This window comes from Platichthys flesus, chromosome 6 (assembly GCF_949316205.1).
Source record: "Platichthys flesus chromosome 6, fPlaFle2.1, whole genome shotgun sequence".
In the NCBI taxonomy this organism is placed as follows: domain Eukaryota; kingdom Metazoa; phylum Chordata; class Actinopteri; order Pleuronectiformes; family Pleuronectidae; genus Platichthys; species Platichthys flesus.
This window is the reverse complement of record NC_084950.1, coordinates 19418390-19436374: the sequence shown is the minus strand read 5'-3', so window position 1 is coordinate 19436374 and position 17985 is coordinate 19418390. Positions and strand designations below refer to the sequence as shown.

The window sequence follows — 17985 nt, the reverse complement described above, 5'->3', positions numbered from 1 at the left end:
CTCAGCTCCTGAAAAAACTTTGGAGCTCTGAGTCGATAGTGTAACCTTTGAAGCCCAGCCGCCCCCCCCACCTGAGATCAACATGCCCACTGTAGTGTAAGTTATTAGTGGGGACACAATGACGACTATGCCTGCTGCTGCTGCCGCTGCCGCTGCCGCTGCTGCTGCCGCCGCTACCTCCGCTGCTGCCATTATTGGATGCATGCAAATGTTGTGATCTTAATGGCTCAGCTCAACTGGGCCAATCAAGTGTCTCATGTGTAAATGTGATGCTGACACATATGAATGGTGTTATTGACTCTGCTGGACGTGTAAGACTGCTGTGCTACATGTCAGCATAATAAACAAGCTCATTAAAGAGGCGGGGTATAGGTATGTTTCATGTCATACACACACACATGCACATTAATCACACACACAAAGGCACCAGCTCATGAGTATGAATGCTTTGCCACTGTGTCAGTGGCTGTTAGACTTGTAACAATAATCGTTGCATTTTCTAAAATACTGATTATTTGCTGGCTCCAGCTTCTTCCTGGTATTATACTCTATGTAAAGATAACCGTCTTGGATGATTAGAACACTTGCATGAAAAATGTTTTAAGTTCCACTCGTGCTTCTCCGGCTATGGAAAAACATTTCAGATTTTTTTATTTCAATGATTAGAAGAAGCAAAAACGGTAGTTTAAAAGTGTTATAATTGAGTTAGAAAGTATGTCTTTACTACTTTGCTATCCTGTGAAATCGCAGGGGATAATCCCAGAACACCTACCAGGAGCAGGCTACACTTCACAAATATGCATCCGTTACATCCCACCACTTCCATTGGCCCTCTCATCAAATCCACGACCTTAAAACACGTGAACATGCATTGACCGCTCACCAACTTCTCCCTATCATCTCTGCGGGGTATGTCTCTCCAGCTGAAGTCTCGGGTCATGCTCAGTGAAAGCACAGTCGGGCTGCAGGTAGGTTGGTTCTTTAGTCACAGACAAGTACGCCACCATTTGGTCTGAAAAAAAGTATTGGTCGTATTTGCACTTTGTTTTCAGACAACTTTATTTATTGATGGCTGTCTGGAAGAAGATTTCAACAGATAAGATAAACAAAGATTCCCATTAAATGAAGGGTTTCACACTAATGCCATCAAGAGGTCCAAGACCCAGGTTGGGGACCATAAGAGCTCTCACGTGCTTCAGCTCCAGAACATAGCAACGTAGTGATGACCATGTAAATATTATGTGGCTTCAAAATAATTGCCAAACAATGAATGAATGACATCACAATCACGTGATGGAAAAGTGACCCAACAGTTCTCTCAATAGTCCTCAATGACCTGAAGCCACAAAACATGCTGTGTTTGTTCACGGGACACGCCTCAGTATCTCTCTGCTGACAGCTGCTCTCCACCCACCAAAAGCAATTAAAGTGAAGTCAGATTGATATTGGATCATCAATGCACAGTGGATAATGTTGTTTTCTGTCAATAACTCAAAGCAAACGATTAAAACCCAACTAATACACGTGTTTGTGATTCGTCAAAAGCGAAGAAGAATGTACAAGCTTTGGTTTCAGGATAATACTTTCTATATATAACGTGCTGCCCACAGAAAAATGGCTGCTTTTCACATCAGATCTCGGGAGCTTGATGAAGGACTTTGTGGGAATAGCAGGAAATCACTAAGTAGCCAATTGACATGGCTGATTGATCTTAATACTGTTAAGGATGCATCTTGTTGTCACACTGATTATTCTCCATGTTACTTACTTGCTTATTAACTGCTTATGTTATTTATCCTATAACAAGCCCATTTCAAAATATATTTATAAATTAAAAACATAATTATCAGTTTTTATACCCGCAGTGTTAATTGTTACTTTTATCACAGTTGCAATTGCCACTCTCATCTCATATTAGTAGTAGTAATTGTTATGTTTCATTTGTAAATGGTAAATACATACCACTCTGTTTTCATATCAGTGTTTCAACTGCATTTATTAATGTCATTAATTCAGTAGTAGTGGAACACGCACATGTATATGAGCAAACGGCTGTCACTTTTTATGCAAAATCAAAAGGAAATAATAACTTATACAATTAATGTGTAAATATTTGACAAATTTTTCGAATTTACAGTGTATAATTTCTACAGGCAGGATATGACTGCTTGTTGCCGCTCCATGGGTATGTTGTCCTTGCCGCTCCAAGCAGCTTATTACGAACCAATGTTACATTTTATAATTGGGTACCCTCTAGTGGCCATAGTAAATATGACCGGAGCAAAGAGCAATGTCAAACAGAGAAAAGTAACGGAGTAGCTGGATCCAGACAATATGTATTTTTCCATAGTTATACTTTAAAATGGCTTAAACAATAAATTATCAAAAGATATTATCGCAGATTAGTTTCCTGCCTCTGTCTGATGTATTACTCGACCAGCTCCATTGACATGCTGACAATTTTAGATTATCAGCATGTCAATCTAAAATGACACAGGACAAGTGAGACATTATAGACACGAGTGAAGGACAAGAACAAGTGAAAGGAAGATCCCATCTAATAAGCGGTGAATTTAACCAGCACTGTAATGTCATACTTTTCCATGTACAGAAACCACCAATCACCATTGGAAGGACAGAGAATGTTGTTAGGGTCAGAGCTGGGTGATATGATCTATGAATGGCACTGCTCACCAATGGGCACCTCCCAGTTAGTGAAGGCCAGGCCCATCGTGATAAATCACTTCCTGCAGAGAAAGGAAGGCGAAACAGCACTTAAGTCATTATCCAACCGCTGCCTCCTGTAATGGCTCTCAATCTCCAAATCTAATCAGTGGCTTGCCACCACAAAAGAGGCTCGCCACCTGATTAAATACAAGTTCAAGTGGTGGAACTGGTGTCACTTTGTGGTTTTACATTGAGGGTCAAGTGACTGTATTCAGACATGAGGGATGATGTGTTCACTGGGATTAGTAGGAGCAGGCGGGAGGGGAGGAAACGTACCTGAAAGCAGGTGTTAGACTCTTTTGGCCGTCACAGGGCAAGTGGGTGAGCAGAAGGTTCATGCTAACATTTCGGGGGGTCATCAGTTACGGAAGCATGTAAAATGTCAAGTAGAGTTTTCAAGCTTTTTTCCGTTGTTTATCCCCCAGACATTAGGGAGATTACATTCAATCGCGTTGAAACCTTAAAGCATCAATCAGCAGCCTTCAGCAGCCTCCTGGCTCTGACATCACTTTCTGAACGACCAGGCTTGCTTGTATCTCCTCCACATTCATTCAAGAAAAAGTAGCAGACAAGAAAGAGAGACCTCTCAACAATCAATAGCCATACACTAAGGAGGGTTGGTGCTTCCGAAAAGGCTCTGTTAGGAGTTCTATTTATCATGATTACATAAGAATGAATGAAGTGACCTGACTAGTAATTGGGTTTGAGTTGAGGAGCTTGACTATATGGAACATTAAAAGAATCGTTCGATCATTCACTCACATTTTCATCCGCTCACTTCTTCTAATAGAATTAAAATACTCCAAGATAATGAAACCCAATCTCTGTACAGAGCCTTACAGATAAATGCTGAAGCTTTCACCTCACCTATGTGTTAATATATAGAAACACTGATCCTATATCTCATCAATTTTGCATTTGGGTGTTCCAGCATACTAAACTAAATAACTGACCATTTCCCCAACCCCTCTCCAATTTGAGTTGCATTCAGACCTGCACTGAACTCTGATAAATCTCCTGAAATTATCCTGAATGTGAGAACGGTACTTTCAGAGTCAGTTGCTCCTTTCATTCTTCAGTGAGGCCCCCTGCTAAAAAGTTTTCTCAAGTTCATGTCTGACAACAGTTTTGAACAGAAAGCTTGTTGAGATTTTTTGCAGCAGTGTTCATTGAGCTTAAATATAAAGATATACATGATAAAACTGAGTGCTTCACTTGCACATACATGCATGTGAACATATAATATAGTCCTTAAATAAATGTTTATGTCTGGTTTGATTTCTCAGCTTTAAAAACTGTTGCTGGCTAGATAATAGACTTTCGGAAATTGACCCATCGTTAAAAATATTACAACATCTCTGATGGTAAATCTACAGTTATCGTTGTAAACTGCATAAGTTACAAGAACAGAACGCTTGTAATTACGTGCTGGGCTCAGCAAACAGTCATTTGAACTACTATGCCCTCTACCAGAGTCTAGTTGAAATTAAAACAATTATCAGAATCATGATGGACAACTTGTAAATCAATATTTCAGGACATTACTCATCCACACTAACAACTGGCCTTTTAGGATAATAGTCATCTTGTGTGGTGATGCCTTTATTTTGCCGGAATAACCGTGATGCACCTTAAGAGAACCATGGAGTGACTCAGGCTGCTGCCCTGTCAAAAGCTGGGCAGAGGCAAGCGGCTCCTCTGAAGTATCTTAAGGAAACTTGGCTTTCATCTTTGGAGTCATTTCAGATTCAATCACACTTGATCAACTTGGACCACGTCCCGTGGTATTTATAGAAAGTTAAACGTTATGCGGTTATAAAGCCTGGCCCATGTCCAAGAATCTGCCATCATTTCTGCCCCTGCAGCAAAGCTGAGAGTTGGACATTTCTGCTCCCAAGTGAGGCTCAAAGATGCTCAAGGTGCAACTGAGAAGGAAAGTCTTAATTATGGGATCTAATATGTATCTGTGGAGGATTAATTCTTTCATTCTTTTATTCATTTTCTAACAGTGGCTTTCATCCAAAGTCGTCATCGTCATTTATTTTCTTTATTTGTTGGAGTGCACTGAGTCCTACACTGAATTTTTTTTGCAGAGGCTTTTTTTGTGTAATTTCCTGTCATTATTTCTGTCTTTGTCATGGTTCTTGTTCCTCCTGATGCCTTAGACAAGCTTCCCTTGTGTCTCACGAAAGAGCACTCATCATCCTTTGGAGAGCTTGTTCTCCCTTTCAAATTGGGAAATATCGCAAATCGAGATCCATCAAATTCCTGACCCATGATCCTCTTCTATCCCTGGTTATGTCACCCTCGTTTACGTAATTGAGTCTACCAGTTAATGGTTCAGCTGGCAAGGCAATGAAATGAATATGCTGTGTTCATCCATTGCATTTTTTTTATGCTCACCACAAATGGGACAGTTTTTCCAATCAGTCAAATGCTCTTCACTCGTAAAAGGCCATTACTGTGACTTGATGGATCCTGAAGCACAAGAGGCCATTAAAGGGATTTAATGAATAGATTTGGATCATCCAGGTGTCTCCAGAACAACACTTGATCACACACACCCACCAAACTTTGCCACCAAATTGTCTCGTGGCTATTAGATGCTCTAAGTCATGCCAACCTCCCTTCACCAGTTGAAAGGTTAATGTATGAAAAAACATTTTTGCAGGAAAAACAAATCTGGGCACATAATAGGAATGGGAAAACATGTTTTCCTATAATGAAAGTTGATGCTTTCGAAAAGCATTGGATTTCCTAAACAGCCAAGTCCAAGAGTCAAATACCATAAATATCAAACTGAGCTAACCTTTTGCAATGAAGCAGAACTCGTCTGTGCCGACTGCTCGCTGGTCTCCTACAACTCCCAAGTATTGATTGACAGGTCTCCCTGTCCTCATTTGGTGTCATGTTTGCTCCGCTGTAACCAATGATACGTACTTAATGTCAAGATAAATCCTCCCATTCAACATGATCACAGAGCAATGCCTCTAACAAATAAGTCAATATCTTTTTATAGCCGCCTGTAATCAGTTGAATCGGTCATGCATGCACTGACTACCCATGAGCTGTCATATACATTAAGCACACAAAGGTCACATCACATGACATTTAAGGGGATGTTTAGAGTAAAGTTCAGAAACAAAGAACTTTAAGATGTCATAAGTGCAATATGGTCTCAATCCAGCAAGCAAATAATAGCAAGCAGGAAGCAGGCAAACGTAGAAATAAAATATAGTTGACATTGTTTCTTGGGACCTCAGCAAAACATCCACCATGTTTGAATTCGATCAGAGGACATAAAGACAGAAAGACAGAGATTTCTCAATGTATGATGAGAATTATGAATTGATTTCAACACAGAAGGCATGGTCTACCTCGGGGCCCTGACCACATCAGTGTTATTTGGAACACATTTGGAGTAAATTCAACCTGATTGCCACACAGACAACTGGAGGGTGTGTCTTATGTACACGATCACCATGGATAATAGATCAAGCGGGACTGTACCAACATGATGTCCTCAATAGACTGAGTCGTCGGGGAAATGCGTGATGTCAGTCAAAACTCATTGAACGGAACTTCACGAGTCGGAAGTAAGACATGTATCACACGGCACACTGACATTCATGTCTTGAAAGAAATCTGATCAGGGCTGACGTTTAATGAAAACGATGACTCATAATGTAGACATGCAATAAATCTCTCCCAGCTATCGTCAGATAACGTCATGCAGGATTTGTGATATCAGCCGTGATTTTTGTCTTTGTTTCGTTTTGTCTTTGTTTTACTTCTGCTGCGGTTCAATAATAGTTTGTGGATAATAAAGGGATCAGAGTAATGTTATCTGACAGAAGACAATGCTCTCTTCTTCAAAAGTGACCACTCACATTACTTTTATTCCAAAACTGCATAGCGAGACCAGCAAATGCAATTATTGTTTGAAAGTTAGCTGTGGTGCCAAAGTAAAGATTGGATGTCTCCGTTCTGTAGGTTTGGCATCGTTAGATGTTTCTGCATTGACACTGACAAGGGATGAGAAATGAGTAAAGTTGTTCCGGTGCATTCGTTTTCAAAAGGAGCTCAGTCAGGCATCTTTACATCACTGTGTTGTCTGGTTGTCTGTTTAATGATGACGATTATGCAAGAACATTACTGTTCGGTTTACGACTATGATGTGTGTCATTTTGCTTAAAGTTCAACATCAAACCTAACAATATGCATTAAGCATATGAAGACAAGACTGGAAATCTGTAAAAGCATTTAACCAATGACACACGTCTCTCCTGAAACAACACTTAGGAATTCTATTAGTGCCTAGTTATGATCTACAACAGAGATCATACCGTCTGTGGTCGGGACGGATTACCTGTGAAGTCCGAGCAAAGCTTTACGTCAGTCGTGATGGAAAAGCCTATGTTGAGGCAGAGGTATTGGATTTCTAGTACCTGCATTGATGTATTCAATCCTCAATCGTTATGTTAAATCATTTCTAATGATGTTAGAATATTGTTTTTACTGACAAATGGGTTCATATATTACTTTATTTCATTTTTTATATGAATATGTTTATAGGAGCATTCTGACCTTTGACATCCACCAGAATGTGACGACTTTCACTTATCCTCTTTCCACTGTGTCTTGAGTATTGTTTCTCCGGCTCCAATGTGTATATCAAGGCTTCTGAGATACTCATGAGTTGGGTTGAACAGACAGGAGTGAATCATTCTAAGCATGTTCTTACAGATTCTTCCCTTGTTGTAAAGATTTGTTAATATTACCTAGTGTTGTGCTGATCATTGCCGTACACAATTTTTGGTACCAGCTTCTCATTCGCCGTTAATTGTTTTTCAAAACCATACCACATAAATGATGATAGACATGAACCATCACAAATGCACCACAACACATTTTAGCATTGAGTTGATATGAACTTGTGTCAACTCAGGGGATCCAAAAACAGTATAGTTGGTACAATAGTAAAATGTCCCTCTCTTGATTGCGGACAATTTCAAGACTGATCCCGATAAAAAAACTAAAAATGGTCGTAGAATGTAATAACATTGTCAGATTCCATGCCCCTAGCGGTTATCGTTACACTGTGCATGACCAAATTCCTCCTTAATATGCTGCTACTGCAAGTGACTAGCTATCAAGTATAACCCAATCAAGTATTGGGGCGGCTGTGGCTGAGGGGTAGAGCGGACGTCCTCCAAAGTTCGGCAGATCGATCACAAGCCTGACCCATCTGCATGCCGACCCTGAATGCCCCCCCCCCAACCCCCATAGAATAACAAAGTGCTGCGACTAAATGCACTGTACGAATGTGTGTGTGAATGGGTGAATGTAAAACTGTACTGTAGAGAACTTTGAGTGGTCATCAAGACTACTCAAGACGTCTCTCAAAAACAGATATAGTGTATTAACATGGCTGTATAACTGTAATAATGTACTCAATTATAAATAAAAGAACATTAACTCTTCTACTTGGATAAAACTACGTAGGTACTTGCTGTTAAATATTAAAGCAAAATGAGTAAAAGTGAAAAATAGGCCTATCTAAAAAAATATGTGCTTTCGAAAAGTACAGATAGACGGGAAATATATCTAGTAATGTGCTTTCTCATCTACAGTTTTTGTGTAGAGTTTGTTTGTGGAAAATTATTCTGTGCTCAGATGCAGTCACAGCATTAAAATGATGAATGCACGGGCTCGGATGTGGGATTATTTCCTGACTTAGAAACAATAAACATGATGGAAAGGAAAATTCTAATTAGTTATAATACAATGACTGAAATCAACTTCTCGGAGGATCGCATTTCCTTCCTGGGAGCCGGAGTGTTACTCACGTTTTCTCACACAATCTCAGTTTACACTGGGTGAGAGGCGGGGTGAAGAGGTCGCCAGTTTATCACAGGGTCAAACAACCATTCACACTCACATTCACACCTACATTTCATTTAGAGACTTCAGTTAACCTTTAACCCCAATCTGCAATTCTGTGGACTGTGGGAGGAAGCTTCAGTACTGGTAGAAAACACATACAGACACCAGTAACCACTGCTCCACTGTGCTGCCAGCCTACAATTTACAGAAGTCAAACAGCAGTATGTGTGTAATGCTCACTGGCATCAGGTGGTTTTCACTGAAACTGCTTCTGTCTTATAGATGATTCTAAAGACACTGAATGTGTGGTTTGCTACTTATTAGCTGTCTATACTTAGGTCCACAGACTGACTAAAGAGACCATCTATCTGGCTGCTGATAACATTAAGTGCTTCACAATCTACTGCATTTTTTGAGCCAGCGAAAGCCTGTTCAGCCATTTGCCACTGAAATGCTGCATAGGCGCTTTCGTCAACACCAGGAAAGAGTCAGCAGACTCCCACCTCACTTCCTCCCTCGTGTACGTATGCTCCCACTTTATGCTGTGAGAAATGTAATCAGCAGTGACGACATACAGTATCCAGCACTCATAAAACTTTTAGGAGGGGAGGGGATGGGATGGCTTTCCTTTGGTGTGCGGTGCGGCCGCTGACCCCTGACCTGCCTTGTTATTGGACCGCTGCCAGCTTAATGCAACCTTGGCAGAGCAGTCCCTTTTCCCGCCCATTAGTCCCGTCATTTTGCAGGCTAAACCACATCGCTGACCTATTTATAGCAACAACAGGATGGTACTTGTTGGTTTTAAAACCACTCAGGATGCTAAATTAATTCAGGATTCAGCACATATATGCTAAATGTATAGGCTAGCTGATGATGTGTTCATCATCATTCACAAGGAGTCTGTCACACGCAGTTTCGGTAAAAGTCAGAATAAAGTGGAAACAAAGGCTCTGCACTGATTCAAACACATAATGAAAATATACATTATTCATGGTAACATAAACAAATTATATCTTAATCGCATATGATTTCGAGCAGAAAAGGCTTCACTCTGTTGCTGTGTGATTAAAACAAACTGTAAGGCATGATTGGGTGGAGGAATGGGTGCACTCACACTCTCTTCGTCTCCTTAAAACACCTCCTTCTCCCTCTCCCCCACCACCATGTGCGAGCGCAGAGTCCACAGTGTGGCTTGGACCCATCACACAGTGACTCAGGCCGCTCTCCATTTGAAAAATTAAACAGGGGGCTGTTTGGCAGAGTTAAATGAGGCCCCCAGGAAGAAAAAAAAAACAAGCTGAGCTCAGCACTGCTCCTACAATCTCAATCACAAAGGAGGAGGTTGGCGTGCTGATGTAATGGCCGCCGCCGTGCTGGCACTGCCTTGGCAAAGGAGGAGAGCTCGTCAGCACAGCCCCACTCATTCATCTCCCCCCCCTCCCCCTGGATCAAGGGTACATCAGATATCATTAACAGAGGGAAAAGGCGAGCAACGGCCAAGCTCAAAACCAGACACAGGGCTGGATGTGCGAGAAGCTTGGATCTTCAGTGGGTGTTTCTCTGACTGTTGAGACACTCATCATGGCAGGTGAGAGAACCCCATGAGGAATAAAGCAAATACTTCCAGAAAAACATTTGAGCAAACAATTTTTTCTATTTTTTATTCAAGTCCAGTAAATAACTAGCTAGTAAATAGCCTTACTGGTGTGGTAAAGGATGTCGGTGTCAGTAAATGAAGCCTTGAAAGTTAATGCAAACTTCCTGCAGGTAAAACATCTTTTTTGGGAGATTTAAAAACCCTCTGTGTGTGGAAAATGCTGAAATGAATCTATATTGTTACAGCCTCAGATGCTTTATCAGGACAATACTGTGCTAAAGGAAGTAGTATTGCATGTTAGTTATAGAACACTGATAAAAAGTCAAGATGCTAAGATGCAGATGCATTTATTAGTCCCAAACACATGCACAGATATGCAAAGGCACACTCATGCAGGTAGGGAAATGTAACCTCTGCTTTTAATCCATCTGGTGCAGGACACACAGAGCAGTGAGCGACCATGTACGGCGCCCGGGGAGCAGATGTTGGGGGAGTAAGGTGCCTTGCTCAGGGGCACTAGACAGGGTAGGGAGACTCTTGGATTTTTGGACAGATCAATCCAGGTTAATCTATTGTTGTCTCTCCGTGGAGTCGAACCAGAGACGAACCAGAGACCTTCTCTGCCCATAGTCCAAATACACACACTGATATTAGAGCAAATACCTTTGTCAAGACCCAAAGACCTAATTTAATTCAATCCAACTGCACCAAATTGTGCACATTCGCAGATTTAAGTTCCACAAGTTTGAGTGTTTTTTTTTTATTAAGATTCATGAATTATGTAAAAAACTAAATCAACACCCCATTTCTCAGTGTAAGAGAAACAGATTTAATTGGTTCTTCCCTGACCCTTATACCACAGTTTCATGAGCAGTTGTTTTTGTGTAATTTTTATTTCAAATAACCAACAAAAAAATGGTGTGAACAAAATAACCTCTTTGGTGGAGTTTTATATAGATGTTGAAGGATGGAAAGAAAGCAGCAAAAGAAGACATTCATAACAGGGTCACTGGTTAACCAGCATTTATCCACCTGTAGAGCTATTCTATAACTGTGTAATTTATAAAGACAAAAATTGTGATGATCGTAAATGATTACAATGTTATCATATGTAAATGTAATTATTCCTCCTTCACTGTGCTTACACAGTGTATAAGCATTGTAATTATATTGGACTTGTGTTACGTTGATATTGATTAAAGTTATATTGTGATAATTATTTTTATAGTTTTTTCACCCAGCCCTACTGGCTCTATACAACTTGGGTATAATTGTGTGTTTATTTAGCCACTTACTGTGTATGAATAATAATAATACATAATAATGATAATAATGGGTTATATTTGGTTTTGAATTCAGCAAACTATAGATTATCCTAAGACCTCATATTAATTTGCTCCTTAGTTTCTTCTCTCCATTTGCTTTTTGGTAACTGTATTTAAATCGTTTCATAGATAAAAGGTTTAAATCAGATCAGTCATTAGGATTTTATTTGGTATTTAGACCATTTATTTGTGGTTGGTATGAATTAATAGATACTGGTTGATATTATAACTTTGTAGTGGAGGTTACGACCTGAAAACATCAATGGGCTGCAAAAGTTAATTTAATGGTTCATTTGATTTACAGAAGAGGAAAATTAAGAAATATTGCTCAAAAAAAACATATTACTTTTGTAGCTTTCAATGACAATTTTAATCCTTCACAAACAAGTGGACACTGCTTTGTTTTAAAGGGTCACAGGACGAAAAGGTTGAGAGCACTGCTTCATAGAAAAGCTGTAAAATACCAACAGAAAATGAATTCCAATACAAACAATGAATCCATGAATATTTCCCTTTATTAGTCTGAATTGTTGACCTGTAATCTTTGGCTTTTATCCATCTAATAGCACAATTATCATAATTTTACATGAGAGATTGTAAGTTTCTTTTGAGAAGAAGGCTTACCATATTGAAACAATATTCCAATATAAGGTTTTATTTTTGTTTCTTGAACTGATAACAAGACTGGGCAGACTCGGTTTATGCTGATTCACTTCATACAAATGTAAATGTTCTGCTAGAGGTGAAGCCTCTGAAAAAGAAGATCCCTTTCAACTGTCTCACAAAAATTTAAACAATAAGACATTTTTATTACATTAAATCTCAATGTATTTACGGGGGTGAGACATAAAAAAAAACCTCTGAGCATCATTGGCTGTTTGGTGGATGATAAATAAGCTGCTGACTTTGCCCAACTGTGCATGTCACAGCAAAATGAGCTTAGTGTATAAACCAGGTTTAAAATCAAATTTTGTAGGTCCAGTTCAGTGTCTGTGCAGCCGATTTTTCAATCCAGTTTAAAGGTCACTTGTTTCTTCTCCAGCTTCGGTCTTTTAGAAAAACACAAGGGATGAGATGTATTGATTGAAGTGCTCTGTGGCACAGAAATAACTACAGATGTGAATTATTTAAATATGCAGCATTTTTCATTTCAAGACACAGACTGGAAACGAAACACCCCCGTCTAGTATTTATATCTGCTATCTTGACTAATAATTGAATAGTCTGATTTTCATCTTTATATTCCATTATTTAATTACTCTGTTAAGTTGATTTGATGCATAAGAAGAAGGACACACAACTACAAATGTATGTGTTGGTTTAACACAATAAAGTCCAATTTGTTGTTGCTTATTTTTTAAGTTGTGTGCCGATGACTTAACATCCAACTGTCTGTTAAAGTGAATGAGGCCCTGCTTCATTTCAGTGAAAAACTGCTATTACTATATTTTAAGCAGTATATTTTTAAGCAGACAGACTTCTCCATAACCGACAGTGGCATACATCACAGTCTACAAACCAGCTTATAAAACAGCCACTGTGGTTGTCTGCAGGACAGTTTGTTCTTTCTCTCGGGACTTTTTATGTGTGTGAGGAAATGGTTTTACCAGCAGTAAGTGATGAGTGCTCCTAAGCTCAGTGAGGCACTCACATTGTCCTCTTCTAATTTACTGCTGCTGCCTAGTGGTCATGCAAACACACTGCGACTGTAGAGCAAAAAGGAGGAGATTCAACAAGTAAATGGTTTATTTTACAGCCCTTTTCAAATCAAAGTCACACAGTGTTTTACATAGTGACCTTTCAGGATTATAAGTTATTAATAGACATAATGGTAATGAAACAGTGTGCTAAAATTATTATAAAAATGTATATTTATATAATAATTGATTCGAAAAGTATGTCTCACATTTTATATTATATACATAGAGGACTTAGTACTGCTGAAGATATTTAACCTCTCTTCCCTTTGCTTTGGGTTTTACAACAAATCCCCTGACTTTACAATAGATGTTGAAACTTTTTTGTTGTAATATATACATATATAATATCAAATCATTATTATTACTTGCAGATAATGTGAATGTGAATGTGAAATTGAAATGTGCAATGTATATATAATTCTGAAAGAATAATTAATAATATTTATAAATTATAATACATTGATAGTAATCACCTTTTTTATTTGTAAGTGAAAATCTTTTTGTACATTTATATCCATACATCTCTTCGCTTTTATATTTTACAAAAGTAACATATTAAGAGTTCTTAACAGTAAACACATTAGAGTCATAAACACAATCTATGTTCTCAGGTTCACTCCATAGAGCACTGATGTGAAATCGGAGCTCTACTGGTTTGCCCTGATATCGCGTCCAGGAAGAGAAATCAAATTCCGACTGCAGCGCCGGCAGACAGAGGCGACTCACTTAGAAGCAGACATGGTAAGAATGAATGAAATTCACTCTACTGAAGTGAATTTAACAGAATAAGAATTATCTGCACAGACAATGCAACGCACCGCGATTTCAAACTAAGACATTTAAAACCCCGGAGTCGTGTACAGACGCTGAACTGCCGTTAGTTAGCTAAGCTGTGCACTGTGAGTAAGCAAAACACTCGGGAGCTGCTAACGTTAGCCGCACTGATGATAACTAAACTAAGCGTTTGTTCGAAGAATCTATGCGCAGCTAACATTTATCCGACGAAGCCATGTTTAATCGCTTGTACAATCAACTCAAATTATCCCAATGAGAAGCCAAATGGTCACATATCACAGTCCTGTCACTGATGAGTTAGCATGCTAGGTGCTAACAGAAGTTAGCCTGCACAGGCTGAGTTAGCATCACTCCTAGCTCCAGTGGAGGTGACTGGTCTTTTACTTTCGATTTGTCAAATAACCTTTTTAAAGCCAAAATACACAGCCCCCCGCTGCTGCTCACTGTATTCAATACACTTCGATACTTGTGGTTAATAATCGCTGGTTGATCACAGGACCCAGAACCATTATTAACATGTGCTAGTGGGAAGTTTATAACCCGTTGTGGGGCTCTCCTGGCCAGTGGCTGCACGCAAAGACGCGATCATCTATTATTCAGGCATGTTGGTAATTAAAAACCTCAGTCCAGAAAAGTCTGAGCTGCGAACAGGTTGAGATCCGGGTAAAGTCTCTGTCAACGAGACAACAGCCTGAAATGCAGGACAACTACGTAAGCTCCGCTCCTGTGTTCTATTAGAAATTGTGTTTTCTCATGTTTTCAATTGTTTATCTTCTTTCGTAGTTCCGCAATCAATACGACAACGACGTGACAGTATGGAGCCCGCAGGTAAGTTGCTGTTTGCCTCCAAGTCTGTCTTTTACAGGACGAACATTGATGTGAGTTTGTTAGTGGCTGTTTGTTTAGTGTGTGTTTGTTAATTTGTGCACAGGGCCGTATTCATCAGATCGAGTATGCCATGGAGGCAGTGAAGCAAGGCTCGGCCACTGTAGGACTCAAATCCAGAACCCTTGCGGTCCTGGTTGCTCTGAAGGTAAAACCATTCAGCATCTTGTCTGTTCCTGTCTTCAAACTTTGTCAGTCAGTTTCTGCTTTTACCCACCGACAGTCATTGTCTGTGGTTTTGTTACAGATTACATCCCTGTCGTACAGATGGTAGAATAGGAAATTTATATTATACCTAATTTAACAATGTAGTCGGCGTTGTTTTTATCTCCATAACTCTTCAGACTGAATATTTCATCTCCAGTTTGCTTTAAAGTTATACCGTGTATCCTCAGTTTGCAGTTAATTAAGTACACCAAGCTATAAACAGTCGGATATAATAGTACTGCAAAAAATTCTCACTTCGAGAAGTTGTATTGTTCAGTTTCTGTTGAAACGGTGTAAGCAAGTTGCTGATCTGAGTACATGATCATTTTAGTTATACAAATGGGTCAGACAAAATAAAAAAAGACAATTTACCTTTCAGCATCCTCATAATTGATCAACACATCCAAATGTTATATCCCTCATTAAGAGACAGCCTTTGGCAGGACTGTTGACTGCATCAGTTTGAGCAAGGTGTGTGTCTCATGAACAAAAAGGGCCAGCTAATCCCCTCCCCCTCAGAAACAACTTAGATCTACCTTTATCCTCAAACTAACTGCCACAAGCAGAGACCATCTGCTTCAGAAGTATTCAGGTGTCACTTTACTCTTCACTCTCATTAATATTAAAAGTCCCCTCTGATGTTAAAGACCACTCTGGCATCCTGCTTAATGAAAAAAGCATACCATGGAACAAAGTTATGATATCTGTATCATTTAATTGGACTATGGAATATATTTGAACACACTGAAGACGCACGAAAACAATGTAGTAGATTGTACATTTCTGATGCATCTTGTTGTTTGTCTCTGCAGAGAGCCCAGTCTGAACTGGCTGCCCACCAGAAGAAGATCCTCCATGTTGACAACCACATCGGTATCTCCATTGCTGGACTGACTGCTGATGCCAGACTGCTCTGGTGAGTCTCAGATACTTTGAAGTTCCAAATGGAGCTTTTCAGTAAAGCTGTACACCAAATATTGAATAAGTTTGACATAATATCAACACTGTCTCTCCCACAGTAACTTCATGCGTCAGGAGTGCTTGGACTCCAGATTTGTCTTCGACAGGCCCCTCCCCACATCACGTCTTGTCTCTCTTGTTGGCAGCAGTATCCTTTCTCTCACCTCCTACATGAAAAGTGAAGTAGAACTTTGTAGACAGCATGTGCTAGGTATTGTTAACTTGGGCTTTATGTGTGATCCTTGACCGAAACCCCAGAAACTCAAATCCCAACACAGCGGTATGGTAGGAGGCCCTATGGCGTGGGACTCCTCATTGCCGGCTATGATGTAAGTTTGCACACTGTTCATTTACAGTATTATCTCCTGCTATGTCTCTCGCCTGTGACAAATTAGATCGTACAAATCTGGAATGTAGGACGACGTTTGATCGTAGCTCATGTTCATTTGTTGTTTCTCTCAGGACATGGGACCTCACATCTTCCAGACCTGCCCGTCAGCCAATTACTTTGACTGCAAAGCGATGTCGATCGGAGCACGCTCTCAGTCTGCACGCACCTACCTGGAGAGAAGCATGGACAAGTTTTCTGACTGTAAGATGGAATTTCATATTCTATTCTGACACACTCTTATTTCAGCTATTCACAAGAAAAGCTATTTGCATCGGGCATCTATATACATTTTCATCATTGACGTTTCTCATTGTTCCAAAATGTGACATAATGTTCGTGAAGTGAAAAAGCATGAAAAGAAATTAATATCTTTGACCACTAAGTGTTTTTGACCTGTTAATTGACAAGTGGAAAAACATACTTTCAATATGCTCATGGTAATTCTTTGTTCTCAGGCAATCTGAATGACCTGGTCCAGCATGGCCTCCGTGCTCTCAGAGAAACTCTCCCCGCTGAGCAGGACCTCACCATCAAGGTACACCAGCTCTCCACTTTCATATTTCAATTCTTCTCTAAGATTCTTTTAACATGAATAAAAATCAAGATAATTTAATAGTAAATTAAACCCCTGTGCTTTGCAGAATGTTTCAATTGGCATTGTGGGAAAAGACATGGAGTTCACCATTTATGACGATGATGCTGTTGCCCCGTTCCTGGAGGGACTGGAGGAGAGGCCACAGAGAAAGGTACCGCCAAGGATTTAACAAGTCTGGCCCATATAATAGAATGTTTCATGTTGTGTGCTGAAAAGTGATATAAGGTATTAATCTGGAGGTTGCCCGATGCGTTTCCAGCTCTTTAAGGTTCCCCATTGAAACACACATTTAGCCGATGCTGTTAAAATACATGTGAAGGGCTCAGGGCAAATATTTAAAGGCTTAAAAAAACAAGGATTATAGTTAAAATGGACAATATTGGAATCTATCTATATTGGAAAATATTGCTATTAGTGTAAGAGTGAGAAGTTGGTGTATTAATGGAAATCGCTGTGTGTCTCAGGTTGCCGCGGCTGCAGATGAACCCGCTGCAGATGTAGTCGAGGAGCCAATGGAGCACTGAGGCAGCAAGCTGACCAGGGATCTACTTCCTGTAGATCTCAAACCAACCGGACTCACCTGAATGATTGCTTAGAGGGGAAAGTTGTTGAGACGTGCCACTTGCTTAACTGTTATTCCAAAATATTCTGTGCTGACATCAACCAGCGTGATGTTGCTTTTGTATGAGTAAAGTCAAACATTATACAAGTAATAAACTCTTTTTTTGAATTGTGCTGCTGCACTACCCTCATCATTCATTTTCATTTTAATACACTTTTATTTAACTTACAAAACGTGCTACAGCTAAATCATTTAAATTAACCAAAAGTCAGCTTTGCAGGTAGCAAACGGTGAGTTTCAAGAATCGGCTTGTTTACATTTTTAATCTTGTGACAATCTTGAGTAAAATAAATGA

General features: G+C 39.6%; 1 protein-coding gene across 1 annotated transcript; it reads left to right on the top strand.

The window, feature by feature from the left end:
* Nucleotides 1-13869: 13869 nt before the first annotated feature.
* psma1 (proteasome 20S subunit alpha 1) lies at nucleotides 13870-17803 on the top strand. Its single transcript, XM_062390329.1, has 10 exons — nucleotides 13870-13976; nucleotides 14814-14858; nucleotides 14962-15063; nucleotides 15935-16038; nucleotides 16142-16230; nucleotides 16341-16411; nucleotides 16545-16674; nucleotides 16929-17008; nucleotides 17115-17219; nucleotides 17533-17803. The coding sequence occupies exons 1-10, from the start codon at nucleotides 13974-13976 to the stop codon at nucleotides 17590-17592; spliced, it is 789 nt and encodes a 262-aa protein (XP_062246313.1). The 5' UTR covers nucleotides 13870-13973; the 3' UTR covers nucleotides 17593-17803.
* The last annotated feature ends 182 nt before the right edge of the window (nucleotides 17804-17985 follow it).